General features: G+C 46.2%; 1 protein-coding gene across 3 annotated transcripts in view; it reads right to left on the reverse strand.

The window, feature by feature from the left end:
- The window catches only part of CCNI2 (cyclin I family member 2), a 52,576-nt gene that overhangs the window by 17,315 nt on the left and 16,500 nt on the right, over positions 1-18,761 (reverse strand). For 2 of the 3 annotated variants that reach the window (XM_075344577.1, XM_075344575.1), the window contains exons 1-2: positions 5,820-5,991; positions 678-840 (exon numbers count right to left, since the gene is read on the reverse strand). In XM_075344577.1, the coding sequence (XP_075200692.1) occupies positions 678-791 (114 nt within the window). In that variant the 5' untranslated portion in view covers positions 792-840; positions 5,820-5,991. Of the gene's footprint in view, positions 1-677; positions 841-5,819; positions 5,992-18,761 lie in introns of those variants that run through there. The other variant, XM_075344576.1, reaches the window with a different exon arrangement.

Raw genomic sequence — 18,761 nt, forward strand, 5'->3', positions numbered from 1 at the left:
CCATGCTCCGCTTTAAGTCATGTGAGGCGCAGGAAGTGCAGATACGTCCCGATTCCAGGGGAGACAGGAACAGCAACGGAGGGGGGGGAAGTGGCAAGCTCCGACCTCAGCTGCCTGGTGGTAAGATGAATAGTTTTCCTTTCCCACAATACTCTAGTCACTGGCCAGAGCACCACAGGTACTCTTCTTGCCCCAGTAGGGACAGGAAACAAACACTGGAGATGGGAGGTGTTATTTAACCTCTGTGTTTTCTGTCCCAATTAGGGCATGGCATTAACTCCTGTAGTGCTGTCATGGAGGGTGACTAGAGAAAAACAAAAACACATGCAAGTCAGGGAGCTTGCAGAGTGCAACCAGATGATGGCCATTTCACATGTGAACATGCTTCTACAGGTCTGATTTCTACAAAACCAACGTAGTCAGGTTGCGCTCTGCAAACTCCCCGACTTACCTGTTTGTGTTAAATTAATCTAATAAAGTCTATATTTACTCCAGGTGGTGAGTGTCGCTACAACTTTCACAATTACGATTTGTTTTCTACTTTGTAGCTGAGCACTGCAGTTTTTGGGGATTTCATGGATGCATTAAACTCCACACCCCGGTTTAAACCGACAGGGCAGATATTTCCCCCCCTTTTGCTTGTACTAGGTTGATTTATCACCTTGTACATACCATACCTTGATAGTAGCGTCTATAAAGCAGGGAACTTTCCACTTGCTGGCTTCTATAAGAAGGAGATTCTCCAGCAGTATATCCAGGCGCTGGCTCTCTGATGGCTCTGTGCACTTCATTGAGGCCACTGATTTATTTCACTCCAATTTTTACACCAGGCAGAGATATCTACAGAGCAGAAATAAAAAGCAGTTAAGAGCATGGGACTTTCAGAGACTTTGCACTACGATGCCAATGTGACCAAAGCCGATTCGGCTTCAGAAGCCCTTAACGTAGCCTGCAAAATTGTTCTGGCTGATAAAGTGATTGATTTTAACTCTATGGGATCATATCAGCCATGATATCTGAACATAAGCATATTCAAAGGCCGACGGCCAGACTACAATTCCCATTATACATATATTTCAGTGTAAGTGAGTTCTTATTACAGGTAGAGCAGTACAAGTCTCTGATATAGAAAGTCAGCATTTTCCAGCATGTACCGTATTTTTCGGACCATAAGACGCACTTTTTTTCCCCCAAATGTTGGGGGAAAGTGGGGGGTGCGTCTAATGGTCTGAATGTAGGGCATGGCTGCGGGGAATGAGGGTGCTGCGGTGGAGCGGGTCATCGGGGCACGAACAGGCAGCAGCAGCGCCTGCCGTGACCACGTGGGCCCGCTCATTACATATGCACGCCCATCCTCCCGCCCATCTCTCAGCGCTGACAAGTGGGCGGGGTGATGAGCGGGGACGCACGCGAAGTAAACAGCCGGCCGTGATCACCCCTGGCAACTACAGCCAGGAGTGATCATGTGCGGCTGTATTCACTGCTCCCCGCGCGTCATTACCAGCGCGGGGTGCAGTGAATCAGTGCACATTACTCACCATTCCCCGCAGCACCGCGATGTCCTCCTGATTGCCGGCCGCGCTGTGTAGAGACTAACGGGGCTCACAGCGATGACGTCATCGCTGTGCGTACGTGTCCACACAGCATCGCCGGCACAGACAGAAGGAGATCGCGGTGCAGCAGGGAGCGTGGCCGGCTCCACAAAGCGCTGCCGGCACAGACGGAGGAGGAGCGACGCTGCGTGGAGCGAGGAAAGGTGAATATAAATGTTTATTTTATTTTTTTTGTGTGTTCCGCAGGATGATGGGGCACATGTTAGCAGGATGATGGGGCACATGTTAGCAGGATGATGGGGCACATGTTAGCAGGATGATGGGGCACATGTTAGCAGGATGATGGGTGACCTATAGCAGGATGATGGGTGACCTATAGCAGGATGAGGGACATACATACATACATATAAAAATAAATATAAGGATGGGGATTATATACAAGGCAGGAGAATCATTACCAGGATGGGGTACCTTACTAGAGAATTTGGGGACATTACCCCCATAATAGTGTGTCAGCAGCAGATCCTCGCCCCATAAGTGTGTCATGACCACATTTTTTGCTTAAAATTTTATTTTCCTATTTTCCTTCTCTAAAACCAGGGTGCGTCTTATGGTCCGGTGCGTCTTATAGTCCGAAAAATACGGTATTTTACACTCAGCTAGGGAGGATATCTCCACACTGGCATAGAGAATCTTCATGTGTAAAGTCCTCAGTGGAATACACACTGGCTTCTACATAGAGAAGCTCGCTGAACAATCAGTTTGAGGAAAAAAAAAAAAAAAAAAAAAAAAAGTCCCTACATTTTTTTTGTCCAAAGGCGTGCTGAGACTTCCCAATATGATCACATCTGTATCTCGGAAGCACAGGCTTTAGTTTTACTTTCCATTTGGCCAAGCCATTAACCTGAATATTTAGGCTGTGTGCACACAGTGCGTTTTTCGTGGCGTTTTTGGCCTCAAAACTGCATGACTTTGCTTCCCCAGCAAAGTCTATGAGTTTTTATTTTTGCTGCCCGCACACAACCTTTTTTAGGCTTTGTGCGCACTAGAAATGTGAAGTTTCTCAAGAAAATTTCTTGAGAAAATTCTGGGAGTGGAAGATTTCCAGACCTCCGGAAAAAATCCGCACCAAATTCGCGGTAAATCTGCATGCGGATTTGCAGCGAATTTGCCGCAGGTTGTTCCCTGCGGATTTTGCAGGCTGTACTACAGAAATCCGCAGGTACCTGCGGAAAAGAATTGACATGCTCATTTTCTCAAGAAATTCTCCAAGGAAATTTCTTGAGAAAAATCCGCAGCGTGCGCACAGCTATTTTTTTTTCTCATAGGATTTGCTGGGAAATGTCTGCACAAAGATTGCAGACATTTATCAAGAAATTTCTGCAGCAAATCCACGGGTAAAACGGCCTAGTGCGCACAAAATAAAAAAAAAAAAAGAAGGGGACGTCAATTCTTTCCTGCTTTCCCCCCCCCCCATGCAATGCATTGGAAAAACGCAAAGATCAAAACCGCAAAAAAAATCGCGGTAAAAACACGCGTTTTTTTGCTACGGGTGCGTTTTTAGAGGCCAAAACCACAAAAATGCAGTGTCATAAAAACGCAACGTGTGCACATAGCCTTATATAGGGATTTTCAGAAAGATATGTGCACACCTCCAGGTAGTCACTGCTGGCGACATCTCTATAAAGGGAAATTTACTTACAGTACTTAATAAATGTCTAAATTGTGACTACAGAGCAAATAAAAAAAAAAAAACAAAAAAAACGACATCCTGTATACACAGGAGGGATAAGGGAATGATGGGTGAACGGGGACCTCCCTGGGCAGAGGCATTATCTACAGACTATGGCCTAATAATCATGTACTGTGCAAGTGAATCTCTATTAAAAAGAAATTATAGATGGTCAGAAATTCATTCAGACTGAATTAACTTCAGCACCTGCCAACCTACGGAAAGAAGGAATACCTGCATGAGGCCGGATACGATAATAAACTGTGGAGGAAAGAGGCGCAATAGGGTCTTACCCAAGTAACAATGGGAGAAAATGGAGGGAGATACTACTCACCTATAGGGGTTGTGAAAGTCACAACTCCTATAACAGCATGTATGTAGAAGGTCCAGAGTCACAGCAGCGGTCCCTCGGTTTTGGCAGATAACAGAGAGTAATAGGATGAGGGTTTCCAGGCCGCGCCAATGACGATCACATTAAACTGCTAGATTAATGTTGCTTTTTATTCCAATTACAGGTCTACGCGTTTCGGAAGGATGAGGCCGGATGGCAGCCGAGAAGCAGACCCTGCCACCATATAGACCTAGTGATGCCACCGATGAGCCGTCTTCATGGGAAGAAATTAGGGCATTCAGTATCTGTATGTGGAGAACTGCGCTGACCCTTGTATCATCAGTGTTGCTTCCCAAGAGAAATTGTTTTGGAGGAATACAATTTCAGAAATATTGTAGCAAACAACGACCTGAGTCTCATGTTTAAATAATAAAGCAAATAATATAAATCAATGTAATCCCCACCACAATTTTCTCCGGGATGTCTGTATAGAGGGCAGAGTAAAAGAAACCACGTGTACTGCCATCACAGGGCTCTTCTGGCCTCAGTCAGATACCTGCAGCCTGTGAAGTATGCCTGCTGCCAATGTCTACATAGTGCCCGTCTTGTTGTATACATGTGGGCACTATCTGGAAAGCATACTCTGCAGATTACACCCTGTGGGCATGTATACGCCATCTGCGTGATCACACCACAATGCATGGCAGCTGGAAGGCACGAATGCCAGCAAATGACAACCCCAATTATAGTAGACAACGTCCACCCCAGCCCAACCGCTGCTAGAGAACAAGAATTACAAATCTGCAATATAAGGTGGTGCCAAAAAGTTAAGGGAAACCTGTAGCACGTATTTACATGCAGAAGTAGTGGGTTGGCAGTACAAGTGCTTCCCTCTAAAAGTGATCCTTTACGTAGGGATCTGATGTGCCAGTCATGAGAAAGCTAACATAGAAGTCATATGAAAAGCTGACAAAGTGCACAGACAGAAATATTTTGGCGCTATATAACAATTATTAGAGCGATTCACCCCCCCCCTCCCCGACAGAGCCGTCTAATGAGAATGAACCTCTCATGTAAGTGTCGGGACTCAGGCAGTGGTGCGGGGCCGCAGCTGTCAGAGGTGGTTCACCTGAGTTCATTGTCATTGCATGACTGTCGCGGCTTGATTTGCAGTCACAGGGGGAGGATCCGCTTGTTGTCGCAAGTCACCTGAGTGACGTCCTGCTGATAGCGCGACTCACTTCACTTGCTGCATGGAGCTCACAGTGAGCGGTCGTGATCTACGGCACTCCCTGTGAGTATCAGATGCAGCAGTGCTGGAAGCGTCGTGGGACCTTGTGTGGATTACGTCCGACCTGGAGGGTTGTTTGAGGGGTTAATAAAGTGGTGAAAGAGGGTTTTGTCTTATTGCAAATAAAGGATTTTTTGATGTTTGTATTTACTTTCACTACAGTTTAGTGATGGGGGGGTGGGGGTGGTTTCATAGACGTATGCCATCACTAAGCTATGACTTAGTGGCAGCTATGGGCTGCCATAAACTCCTTATTACCCAGATTGCCACCAGTGCAATTAGGATGAGCTGGGTAGTGTCCCAGGACTGTCGCATCTAATGGATGCAGCACTTCCGGGCAGCTGCTGGCTGATATTTTTAGGCTGGGGAGGCTCCCCATCCTGAGAATACCAGCCCCCAGCTGTGTGGCTTTACCTTGGCTGGTATCAAAATTAGGTTGGGGGGGGGGGGTAAAATACCACACGTCGGGTTTTTTATTTTATGTTTATTGTACTGTATGATATAGACTGGCTGTTTTTTTTTTTTTTGCAAATCTTTAGTCAATGATTGTCAAAATATTTGACAAACAAAACGCTGCCTGAAGAAAACAAAAACACACACACACACACACACACACAATTAGGGCTCATGCAGGAGTCGGTCCGAGCACAGACCACTAATGCCCAGACCGTCTGCGTCTCTTCCAGCCAGAGCGTGGCGACATCGGTCACACTCAGGCGACCAATCTGTGCATTGTGATCCGCGATCAGACCGCAATCCGCAGGAGTCTGCATGAGCCCTTGGGGCAGAAACATCACACACCTTGGCCACGTCCCGTGGGCACTTTGTCATGACAGGGGAGCCGTTGAGGTGCAGTGGATTTGGGCGGGACGATGAGCCCCCCGTGCCTATGGATGTATATGAGCCACTCACCTCTGCCGGCTACCTGCTGCACGGCTCAGCTCACGCAGTCCATGGTGCCGCCCGTCCCATCCTCTTCAGTCCATGGCCTCCCCGTGCAGGGGCCCGCAGCACAGGCGCTGCTCACATAACCCGGGGAGCTTTTTTGTTTACTCCGTTGTAAGTCTACGGGGTTTTTGAAAGACAAGCCACTCCCAGGGTAGCGCCTCCCTGATGACGTAAGAGCAGAGGGGCGGGCCCTGGTCAATGCAAGACAGCAGGAAGTGTCACTGTGTTTCCATCCACTATACGCCACAGCAGCGCCCCTAGCGGCAGAGCTCTAGTCCTGCATCCTCCCCCGGCCGATATAGGAAAGGCTCAAGTGTCAGACATGGCAGTTTTCAGTTTTTGTACTTTTCTTCCCCTTCATACAACTGCCATTACTTTTATTTTTCCTCTCATATAACCTTATGAGAACTTGTTTTTTATGGGATGAGGTTTTTTTTTATGAAACCATCCATTTTACCATGTGTTGTACTGGAAAACGGGGAAATAAAGAGGCCCACCCTGAGGGACCACCATCTGTGCAACTCTGTGGTCTGTAAGGTCTCTCTGCACTACGGCTCTCTGCAACCTGCCGTCTCAAAAGTTCTATGTGTGCCTCAGGGCGATGACATCACTGTGCTGGTCCTGTGCCCTGATGATGGCGGCCAACAGATTCACCTAGATCTTGCTTTAGGGGAGTGAGTGTAGGGATGTTTAGGTTAATAGTACTTGTAGGGGGACTGTGGGGTTATCATACTGTGTAGATTGGGGGTCATTCTACTGTGGTACAATCAGGGCATTTATTAATGGATGGAAGCACAAATAAGGTATTATCAATAAATGGAGTCAGAGAAGGAGGTATTTATTAATAGACGGAGGTACAAGAGTGGCATTTATAAATATATGGAGGCACAAAGAGGGGATTATTAATAAATGAAGTAAGAGAAGGGGGTATTTATTAATAGACAGAGGTACAAAAGTGGCATTTATTAGTATATGGAGGCACAAAGAGGGCATTTGTTAATACATATGAGTCTCAAAGGGGTCATCATTAGTATAGATTCAGAGGGGGTATTTATTAATGAAAAAAGGTACAAATAGAGCATTATCAATATAGAGTCAGAGAAGGAATATTTATTAATATACAGGGGTACAAAGTTGCATTTATTAATATATGGAGATACAAAAAGGGCATTATTATATACAATTAGATAGTGGGCATTAATATCAAGAGTCACAAAGCTGATGTAACACTAGTGGGCGCCACAAACCAGGCTTACCCTGGACGGGGGTAACTAATCGGCTACCTAGTCTTCACTAGAGCCTGTGAGCCACAGGTACCACTCACAGACCAGCCCATGGGGAGTGCATTAGCTGGCCGATGGGTCAAGGCAGAGGTACGAGATGCAGGAGGGCAAAACAGAGTCAGACAGGCTAAGGTCAGAGCAGGCCTGTACAGGGTCAGAACACAAGCCAGGGTCAGAGGCAGAGAGATCAAACAGGACAGATAAACAAGCCAGGGTCAGGCATGGAGAGGTCAGACAGGACAGAGAAACAAGCCAGGGCCAGGAGCAGAGTGGTCAGGCAAGATGGATAAACAAGAAAAAGGATATGAATAATAAGGTCCATACTATTAGAAACCTATATATATGAATGGTCACCAAAAAAGGACACAGAAGAAAGGAAGAGAGACCTTCAAAAATTCATGATAAACACACCAATATCATAATAAATCCAAGAAAATTCCATATCAAGATAATAAGGTGCAATTTAATTCATTATATGACAAAAAATGACAATGGATTTAAGGGATGTCATTTGGACACATAAAGTGCAGAAGTGCCTGTAAAATCACAACCAGGGAGGTGTGCCTGAAAGACCAGACCAGGGGTTTGGTAAAACATGGAAATACATAGGGACTGTTACAGTAACAGGTATACAAGGTTCTATGATACAACGATTATATACAACAATTACATTTCATCAGGTTGGCTAGGTGTATAACACTACCCACTGTTCAGCAATCATAGATTATAATAAAACATGATATGCAGAATATAATATAGTACATGCAGAATAAAGTATTCACCCTATGCATGGAAAGGTGCTGTCACAGCCTAAATCATGACCGTGGCAACCAGGGATCAAAAAAACCACCCTGCACCACCCGGTCCCGACGAAGCGACAGCGAAACGCGTCGAGGTGCAGGGTGGTGTGTCTGCACTAGGTCCAGGGGTCATTGTGGTAGGTTACTTTGCCTGCTGGTCCTACCCTGAATATACAAAGGGAGTTTTTTTGATCCCTGGTTGCCACGGTCATGATTTAGGCTGTGACAGCACCTTTCCATGCATAGGGTGAATACTTTATTCTGCATGTACTATATTATATTCTGCATATCATGTTTTATTATGATCTATGATTGCTGAACAGTGGGTAGTGTTATACACCTAGCCAACCTGATGAAATGTAATTGTTGTATATAATCGTTGTATCATAGAACCTTGTATACCTGTTACTGTAACAGTCCCTATGTATTTCCATGTTTTACCAAACCCCTGGTCTGGTCTTTCAGGCACACCTCCCTGGTTGTGATTTTACAGGCACTTCTGCACTTTATGTGTCCAAATGACATCCCTTAAATCCATTGTCATTTTTTGTCATATAATGAATTAAATTGCACCTTATTATCTTGATATGGAATTTTCTTGGATTTATTATGATATTGGTGTGTTTATCATGAATTTTTGAAGGTCTCTCTTCCTTTCTTAAGATGGATAAACAAGCCAGGGTCAGGCATGGAGAGGTCAGACAGGACAGAGAAACAAGCCGGGGCCAGGAGCAGAGTGGTCAGGCAAGACGGATAAACAAGCCAGGGTCAGGCATGGAGAGGTCAGACAGGACAGAGAAACAAGCCAGGGCCAGGAGCAAAGTGGTCAGGCAGGACGGATAAACAAGCCAGGGTCAGGCATGGAGAGGTCAGACAGGACAGAGAATCAAGCCAGGGCCAGGAGCAGAGAGATCAAACAGGACAGATAAACAAGCTGGGGTCAGGAGCAGAGTGGTCAAGTAGGACAGATAAACAAGCGGAGCAGAGAGGTTAGAAAGGACAGATAAACAAGCCATGTTCAAGCACCGAGAGGTCAGATAGGACAGAGAAACATATTAAGTACAATGTAAATATGGCCATAATAAATATTCAAAACTCCGGATACATGAAATGATGTTCCCCAGGCAGGTACAAACTTCAAAAAAACATCATGAAAGAAAAGGAGAACCAGAAGATACGTACCAAAGAGAAAAAAAAAATAACAAAATAATAAATGTAAAAAGTATATAACTTTTATTAGTAATTAAAGTAAAATAAATATGAAAAATTAATTAAAAACTAGGAATAATGGATGGGTACAAGAAAAAGGGCACAGAGTATTGTAAGTGTATAAAAATACAGAAAAAATTTAGGTAGCAAGCACACAAAATTGTGCATCCCCTGCAGGTAAACAAGCTCAGAGGTCTAAAAAGATCTAAATGTAAAAATATAGGTATCCACTATAAGAAGATAAACAAATGAGGGCCACCTATAAGGATTATACACTATTAAGGTACCGTCACACTAAGCGACGCTCCAGCGATCCCACCAGCAACCTGACCTGGCAGGGATCGCTGGAGCATCGCTACACGGGTTGCTGGTGAGCTGTCACACAGGCAGCTCTCACCAGCAACCAGTGACCAGCCCCCAGCCAGCAGCGACGCGTGGAAGCGATGCTGCGCTTGGTAACTAAGGTAAATATCGGGTAACCAACCCGATATTTACCTTGGTTACCAGCGCACACCACTTAGCGCTGGCTCCCTGCACGCCTAGCCAGAGTACACATCGGGTTAATTACCCGATGTGTAGTCTGGCTATGGGAGCAGGGAGCCAGCACTGGCAGCGGCGGACGCTGGTAATGAAGGTAAATATCAGGTAACCAAGGAAAGGGCTTCTTGGTTACCCGATGTTTACCGTGGTTACCAGCGTCAGCAGAGGCCGGCTCCTGCTCACTGCACATTCAGTTGTTGCTCTCTCGCTGGCACACACAGCGATGTGTGCTTCACAGCGGGAGAGCAACAACTAAAAAATGGTCCAGGACATTCAGCAACAACCAGCGACCTCACAGCAGGGGCCAGGTTGTTGCTGGATGTCACACACAGCAACATCGCTAGCCGTGCCTCAGCAGCGATGTTGCTAGCGATGTTGCTTAGTGAGACGTGGCCTTTACACATATTTAACACAATGAATAATTATTTCATTAGATTGTGTAATGGACAACATAAAGTCCCAAGAGGTGGTTAGTGGAAAAAGGTCAAAACAGAGGTAAATAAAATACTTCAGGGTCTGGAGAACCGTCCAGAATTAAACTACTAAAGTGCATCGTGCTAGCAGAACAGCGGCAGGGAGAAGCCCCAACAATCGTTTCTCTGAATAGCAGCTTGCCTCCAGGATATCACAGTTTGGTACTTGCAGCAGCACACTGCGTACATTCATCATAGATGTGAACTGATTTTCTATCTATATATAATTACTAGCTGTAGTACCAGGGCGTTGCCAGGGATAGTAACTGTCTTTTTGTCTCTCTTTGAGTTTCTTTCTGTCTCTGTGTGTCTGTCTCTGTGTGTCTGTCTCTGTATCAGTCTCTCTATCTGTCTCTATCCTTTTGTCTCTATCTCTGTGTCTGTCTGTGTCTGTCTGTCTCTCTCTCTGTCTGTCAGTCTCTTCCCCCGTCTGTCTCATTCCAGGTCTGTTTTGTTCCAGGTCTGTCTCGTTCCCAGTCTGTCTCTTTCCCCGTCTGTCTCGTTCCACGTCTGTCTCTTTCCCCGTCTGTCTCGTTCCATGTCTGTCTCGTTCCCCATCTGTCTCGTTCCCTGTCTGTCTCGTTCCCCGTCTGTCTCGTTACCCGTCTGTCTCGTTCCCCATCTGTCTCGTTCCCCGTCTGTCTCGTTCCCCGTCTGTCTCTGTCTCTTTCCCTGTCTCTTTACTTGTCTCTGTCTCTTTCCCCGTCTGTCTCTTTCCCCATCTGTCTCTTTCCCCATCTGTCTCTTTCCCCATCTGTCTCATTCCAGGTCTGTCTCGTTCAAGGTCTGTCTCGTTCCAGGTCTGCCTCTTTCCCGGTCTGTCTCATTCGCGGTCTGTCACGTTCCCGGTCTGCCTGTCTCTCGCTGTCTGCCAGTCTCTTCCCCCATCTGTCTCGTTACAGGTCTGTCTTGTTCCAGGTCTGTCTCATTCCAGGTCTTTCTCGTTCCAGGTCTGTCTCATTCCCGGTCTGTCTCGTTCCCGGTCTATCTCGTTCCCGGTCTGTCTCGTTCCCGGTTTGTCTCTTTCCCGGTCTGTCTCGTTCCCGGTCTGTCTCCTTCCCCGTCTGTCTCCTTCCCCATCTGTCTCCTTTCACGTCTGTCTCGTTCCCCGTCTGTCTCTATTTCTTTTCCTGTCGCTTTACTTGTCTCTGTCTCTTTCCCCGTCTGTCTCTTTCCCCATCTGTCTCTTTCCCTGTCTCTTTCCTGGTCTCTGTCTCTTTCCCTGTGTCTTTACTTGTCTCTGTCTCTTTCCCCGTCTGTCTCTTTCCCCGTCTGTCTCTTTCCCCGTCTGTGTCTGTCTCTGTCTCTTTCCTTGTCTCTGTCTCTTTCCCTGTCTCTTTCTGCCTGTGTCTTTCCCTGTCTGTCTTTGTCTATCTGCCTCTGTCTCTTTAACTGTCTGTCTCTCTCTCTGTCTCTTGATGTCTCTCTATCCGTCTCCCCACCGACATCTTATTACCTCACACATAAGCTTCTTCTACTAACAATATCCTTTGTTCCTATAGCAACCACTCACAGCTCCTATTAATAACCTAATAGCTCGCAACTCCATTGACTTTAATGGAGGCAGGATTTTTAGAGATTGACTGTAAAACGCGGGGTTACATTTTCACGTCCAAACATAGTCTATGACGTTCCCTGAGTCACATGGAGTGTCTGTGCAAAATTTCATGATTGTAAATGCGACGGTGTGGATTCCTTTAGCGGATATACAGTATAGACCAAAGGTTTGGACACACCTTCTTATTCAAAGAGTTTTCTTTATTTTCATGACTCTAAAAATTGTACATTCACATTTAAGACATCAAAACTATGAATGAAAACATGTGGAATGAAATACTTAAAAAAGTGTGAAACAACTGAAAATATGTCTTATATTCTAGGTTCTTCAAAGTAGCCACCTTTTGCTTTCATTACTGCTTTGCACACTCTTGGCATTCTCTTGATGAGCTTCAAGAGGTAGTCACCAGAAATGGTTTTCCAACAGTCTTGAAGGAGTTCCCAGAGATGCTTAGCACTTGTTGGCCCTTTTGCCTTCACTCTGCGGTCCAGCTCAGACCATCTCGATTGGGTTCAGGTCTGGTGACTGTGGAGGCCAGGTCATCTGGCGTAGCCCCCCATCACTCTCCTTCTTAGTCAAATAGCCCCTACACAGCCTGGAGGTGTGTTTGGGGTCACTGTCCTGTTGAAAAATAAATGATGATCCAACTAAACGCAAACCGGATGGAATAACATGTCGCTGCAAGATGCTGTGGTAGCCATGCAGGTTTAGTATGCCTTCAATTCTGAATAAATCCCCAACAGTGTCACCAGCAAAGCACCCCCACACCATCACACCTCCTCCTCCATGCTTCACGGTGGAAACCAGCCATGTAGAGTCCATCCGTTCACCTTTTCTACAAAGACACGGGGGTTGGATCCAAAGATCTCAAATTTGGACTCATCAGACCAAAGCACAGATTGCCACTGGTCTAATGTCCATTCCTTGTGTTCTTTAGCCCAAACAAGTCTCTTCTGCCTGTTGCCTGTCCTTAGCAGTGGTTTCCTAGCAGCTATTTTACCATGAAGGCCTGCTGCACAAAGTCTCCTCTTAACAGTTGTTCTGGAGATGAGAAGGTGTGTGCAATCTTTTGGTCTGTACTGTACATACATACACTCAACTTTATATATTAGATTTATAGCAGTCAGAGGGTCATTTAAAAGGTTAAAATGACGTTCACATGTTGTTGTGATGCAGGTTAATGGTCCAAAAAAATTGTTTGCCTGATAGTAAACCACCAATATACTGGCATAGGGAAAATTAGTAACTTATGCCAACTACTTGGAGTCTGTTGTTGCCTACTTTTGTAGATCAGTGAATGGTGTGCCCATGTACTGACCACCAGCTCAAGCCTACGGTGCCAGGATATAATATAGATATGCATTTTAGTAGTCTTTTTTCATTTACATGCAGAATGGAATTCTGATCTACATGTTAATATGGAACACTTCAACTTTAAGTAAAGCGGTTTTGATTTATTAGTTAAAAACAATTAACTGTGGTGTACGTGATTTATCATGAATTAACTGTTCTTCTTATCACTGTAGATGGTGTTGCAGAGAGTTAATTATATATATTTTAGGTTGAGTTGCTGTGAAGATCTGAGTCTCCCAACAGCTTTGTACCACAGAGCCATAGAGTTCAAATCAGAGACAAACAGAGGTAGAATCTTACCACAAAAACCTCTATGGGTGCTGTAAGATGCATTTATGTAATTATTTGTAATTATATACAATTATGACTTTTAAAAGAGTTTTTTATGTTTAAGAGGTTGTCCAGACATAATATTGATGTCATACATACCTTAGATCAGTACCAATCAGCTATGGATGACCTATTCTAACACCTGACACCTCTCCTAAAGTTCCAGGAGGCCAGGAGTATATCCCAACTTCAACTGTAGCTGTGTCCACAGATCCAGAGGCATACCACTAATAGCAAAACAACTACTTTGAGGCCCATAAGCTGGAGGATGAGGGACTGTACCAAATGGAACTGCAACTTCCAACCCAATGTCTGGCTTTCAATGGTATCTGCATACTAAGGGGCACTTTGCACACTACGACATCGCAGGTGCGATGTCGGAGGGGTCATGTCGAAAGTGACGCACTTCCGGCGTCGCACTCAACATCGTAGTGTGTAAATCCTAGATGATACGATTAACGAGCGCAAAATCGTTGTAATCGTATCATTGGTGTAGTGTCTGGGAATTCCACAATTACGCGACTGCGACAGGTACGATGTTGTTCTTCGTTCCTGCGGCAGCACACATCGCTGTGTGTGAAGCCGCAGGAGCGAGGAACATCTCCTACCTGCGTCCTGCGGCTCACGCCGGCTATGCGGAAGGAAGGAGGTGGGCGGGATGTTTACGTCCCGCTCATCTCCGCCCCTCCGCTTCTATTATTGTCCGCCTGCCGCGTGACGTCGCTATGACGCCGCACGACCCGCCCCCTTAATAAGGAGGCGGGTCGCCGGCCAGATCGATGTCGCAAGGCAGGTGAGTCCATGTGAAGCTGCTGTAGCGATAATGTTCGCTACGGCTGCTATCACAAGATATCGCTGCTGCGACGGGGGCGGGGACTATCGTGCTCGGCATCGCAAGCATCGGCTTGCGATGTCGTTGTGTGCAAAGTGCCCCTTAGGATGCAGATACAATGATATATAATATATGAAAAGGGTAGGGACAATTAGACATGTCATAGTTAGTGTCCAAGATCACTAGACCCCATATTGGAAATACAGAAAAACAGGAGAAAGCAGGGGTTTCTACTAGTGAGGATACCGATTAATCCAAAATAATGCACAATAGAACAACCTCTTGCAAATAATCCAATGAAATTTTATTAGTACAAAATTACAACCATAAGAGGAAAAAGTTCATTTCATAAAAATGTATATATAATAGACAGTCAGGCTAAAGTCGGGAATATACCAGGAACCAGAAATATCGGGTAGTACGATATATATACAGTTAGGTCCAGAAATATTTGGACAGTGACACAATTTTCGCGAGTTGGGCTCTGCATGCCACCACATTGGATTTGAAATGAAACCTCTACAACAGAATTCAAGTGCAGATTGTAACGTTTAATTTGAAGGTTTGAACAAAAATATCTGATAGAAATTGTAGGAATTGTACACATTTCTTTACAAACACTCCACATTTTAGGAGGTCAAAAGTAATTTGACAAATTAACCAAACCCAAACAAAATATTTTTATTTTCAATATTTTGTTGCGAATCCTTTGGAGGCAATCACTGCCTTAAGTCTGGTACCCATGGACATCACCAAACGCTGGGTTTCCTCCTTCTTAATGCTTTGCCAGGCCTTTACAGCCGCAGCCTTCAGGTCTTGCTTGTTTGTGGGTCTTTCCGTCTTAAGTCTGGATTTGAGCAAGTAAAATGCATGCTCAATTAGGTTAAGATCTGGTGATTGACTTGGCCATTGCAGAATGTTCCACTTTTTTGCACTCATGAACTCCTGGGTAGCTTTGGCTGTATGCTTGGGGTCATTGTCCATCTGTACTATGAAGCGCCGTCCGATCAACTTTGCGGCATTTGGCTGAATCTGGGCTGAAAGTATATCCCGGTACACTTCAGAATTCATCCGGCTACTCTTGTCTGCTGTTATGTCATCAATAAACACAAGTGACCCAGTGCCATTGAAAGCCATGCATGCCCATGCCATCACGTTGCCTCCACCATGTTTTACAGAGGATGTGGTGTGCCTTGGATCATGTGCCGTTCCCTTTCTTCTCCAAACTTTTTTCTTCCCATCATTCTGGTACAGGTTGATCTTTGTCTCATCTGTCCATAGAATACTTTTCCAGAACTGAGCTGGCTTCATGAGGTGTTTTTCAGCAAATTTAACTCTGGCCTGTCTATTTTTGGAATTGATGAATGGTTTGCATCTAGATGTGAACCCTTTGTATTTACTTTCATGGAGTCTTCTCTTTACTTTTGACTTAGAGACAGATACACCTACTTCACTGAGAGTGTTCTGGACTTCAGTTGATGTTGTGAACGGGTTCTTCTTCACCAAAGAAAGTATGCGGCGATCATCCACCACTGTTGTCATCCGTGGACGCCCAGGCCTTTTTGAGTTCCCAAGCTCACCAGTCAATTCCTTTTTTCTCAGAATGTACCCGACTGTTGATTTTGCTACTCCAAGCATGTCTGCTATCTCTCTGATGGATTTTTTCTTTTTTTTCAGCCTCAGGATGTTCTGCTTCACCTCAATTGAGAGTTCCTTAGACCGCATGTTGTCTGGTCATAGCAACAGCTTCCAAATGCAAAACCACACACCTGTAATCAACCCCAGACCTTTTAACTACTTCATTGATTACAGGTTAACGAGGGAGACGCCTTCAGAGTTAATTGCAGCCCTTAGAGTCCCTTGTCCAATTACTTTTGGTCCCTTGAAAAAGAGGAGGCTATGCATTACAGAGCTATGATTCCTAAACCCTTTCTCCGATTTGGATGTGAAAACTCTCATATTGCAGCTGGGAGTGTGCACTTTCAGCCCATATTATATATATAATTGTAATTCTGAACATGTTTTTGTAAACAGCTAAAATAACAAAACTTGTGTCACTGTCCAAATATTTCTGGACCTAACTGTAATAGTGGAAAAGAGCTCCCACCTTAGCCATTCAGCCTGTGCATTTAAGTTTCAGTGTAGCATGCACAATCACATCACTATATCACACCTGCTGCTCTGAGCTTTAGGGGTACTTTGCACGCTGCGACATCGCTAGCCAATTGTAGCGATGCCAAGCGCGATAGTCCCCGCGCCCGTCGCAGATGCGATATCTTGTGATAGCTGCCGTAGCGAACATTATCGCTACAACAGCTTCACACGCACTTACCTGCCCTGCGACGTCGCTCTGGCCGGCGACCCGCCTCCTTCCTAAGGGGGCGGGTCGTGCGGCGTCACAGCGACATCACACAGCAGGCGGGCAATAGAAGCGGAGGGGCGGAGATGAGCGGGACGTAAATGACTCGCCCACCCCAGGGCTCTGGGACACCCGGTGCCGGGCCGGACTAGTCCGGGGGTAGTCAGCGGTGGCAGGGTCCGGCTCCGTGACCTTGGCGGGGTCAACTAAAGTGGCGGTAGTGGGGGTGATGATTAATAGTAAAGTTTGTGGAATTATATTCGTGACGCCACCTGTGGATTGCGACTAAGGAGCCACCGCTGCTGGATAGGGCCTCCGGGGCTGATGTAATGGCAGCTGAGATGGTTCTGCTCCCCACAGGTGGAGCGGTACCCCGGGGCAACCGTTGGTGCTTATGAGAGTCTATGCAAGGGTGGGGGCGGTGCAGGGCCAATCAGGTAGTGTAAAGAACCGACACAAACAACAGTCTCTTTACCTTCTTTTCTTTTACTTGCAACAGATTAGTCCTGGGAGACTGTCACAGGTGGTAAGGGCGATCCAGTCGGCCTGGAAGTACCTGGGGTGATCTCTTTGGCCAGTCGAGTAATGAGGCCTACTCCCTGCTGTTCTCTGTTTCTACAGAACCCTACAATCTTGGTTTAGCAGTGGCCCTCTTGCTGCTGGGACTTGTGGTACGTCCCTTTTCCCGTGTGGTAGGCTGCGCAGGCCCTCTCTGGTGCTTCTCTGCTGGAGTCCACACCGGGCCCCTGTGATGCAGCTGGACCTTGGGGTTCTTTATGGGGCCAGGAGACCTGCAGCTCTCCTGCCCTTCAGATTCGGCTAACGGGGAAGGGTTTTACACCCTGGCAACCACAGACTCCGACGTCCGATGTTCATTGCGTGCTTTTCTGAGGCGAACAGGTTCTGAGCCGTCCTCCTCTAGCGTCTTCTCTACGTGCCTCGCTACGGCTCCTGCTTTCCTGGGTCGAGCTAACCTAGCTCCAAACCCCAGCTCACAAGACCGTACTACTCAGCTCCTCTCTCCTTGAACTTCCCTCACAGACTACTTAACTCCTCCCCCAGGTCAAGCTTAAGGGAGTGCTCCCTGGAACTCCAGGTTTAGAGCTCCCTCTGCTGGCCTGAGATAGAAACGGTGTTGAATGTTGGTTCTTACTGGCCAATAGACTTCCCCAATTACCTCCAGGCTCAGCATTAACCCTTTGGAGGGGCAACACTGTTGTAGCAACCAGATGCTGGGGCGCCACATAAACATCCCGCCCACCTCCTTCCTTCCTCATTGCAGGCGGGACGCAGATAAGGAGATGTTCCTCACTCCTGTGGCTTCATACACAGCGATGTGTGCTGCCGCAGGAATGAGGAACAACATCGTACCTGTCGCTGCAGCGACATTATGGAAATGACCGACGTGACACAGATCACCGATTTTTGACTGTTTCACGCTCGTTCATCTTCTTTCCTAGGCTTTACACGTTGTGACGTCGTTACTGGCGCCTGATGTGGGTCACTTTCGATTTGACCCGAACGATATCGCAGTAGCGATGTCGCAACGTGCAAAGTACCCCTTAGTCTGAAGACTGAAGCAGCACATTGGAAAGGGTTAGGTGAGTATTTTTTTTATTTTGCCATCGTAATGTGTGGGAGGGCTGTGGGGCATCATACTGTGTTGTAGGGGGCAGGGGAGCTGTGAGGGCATCATACTGTGTAAGAAGGGTGGTGGGGTCATCAAACTGTGGAGAAGACTGTGGGGGCATCATACTGTATGAGGGTGTACTGTGTGGCCATCAAACTGTTTTCGGAGTGCTCTAGGGGACTCCTACTGTATTTAGGGATCTGTGTGGGACAGAAGAGTGTGGAAAGATGTAGGGTCATTATACTATATGAGGGCCAAAGACCCATTATAATGTGTAGGTGACTGGGGCAGGTATCATAGTAGGGACTGTGAGGAAAATCATACTGTGGGGTGGATCTATGGGTGGAATCCTGCTTTGTGGGCATCATACTGTGAGGTCAACATTCATACCATGTGTGGGCTTGAGAGGCATTATACCGTGTGGGGAGCTGTTTGGTATTATACTGTGTGGGAGGGTTGTGGGCATATTTTGTGGGGGTAGCTTTAGAGGCTTCGCACTATGTGGTGGCATCATACTATATTTGAGTGGTGGTAACATC

Source organism: Anomaloglossus baeobatrachus, chromosome 4 (assembly GCF_048569485.1).
Source record: "Anomaloglossus baeobatrachus isolate aAnoBae1 chromosome 4, aAnoBae1.hap1, whole genome shotgun sequence".
In the NCBI taxonomy this organism is placed as follows: domain Eukaryota; kingdom Metazoa; phylum Chordata; class Amphibia; order Anura; family Aromobatidae; genus Anomaloglossus; species Anomaloglossus baeobatrachus.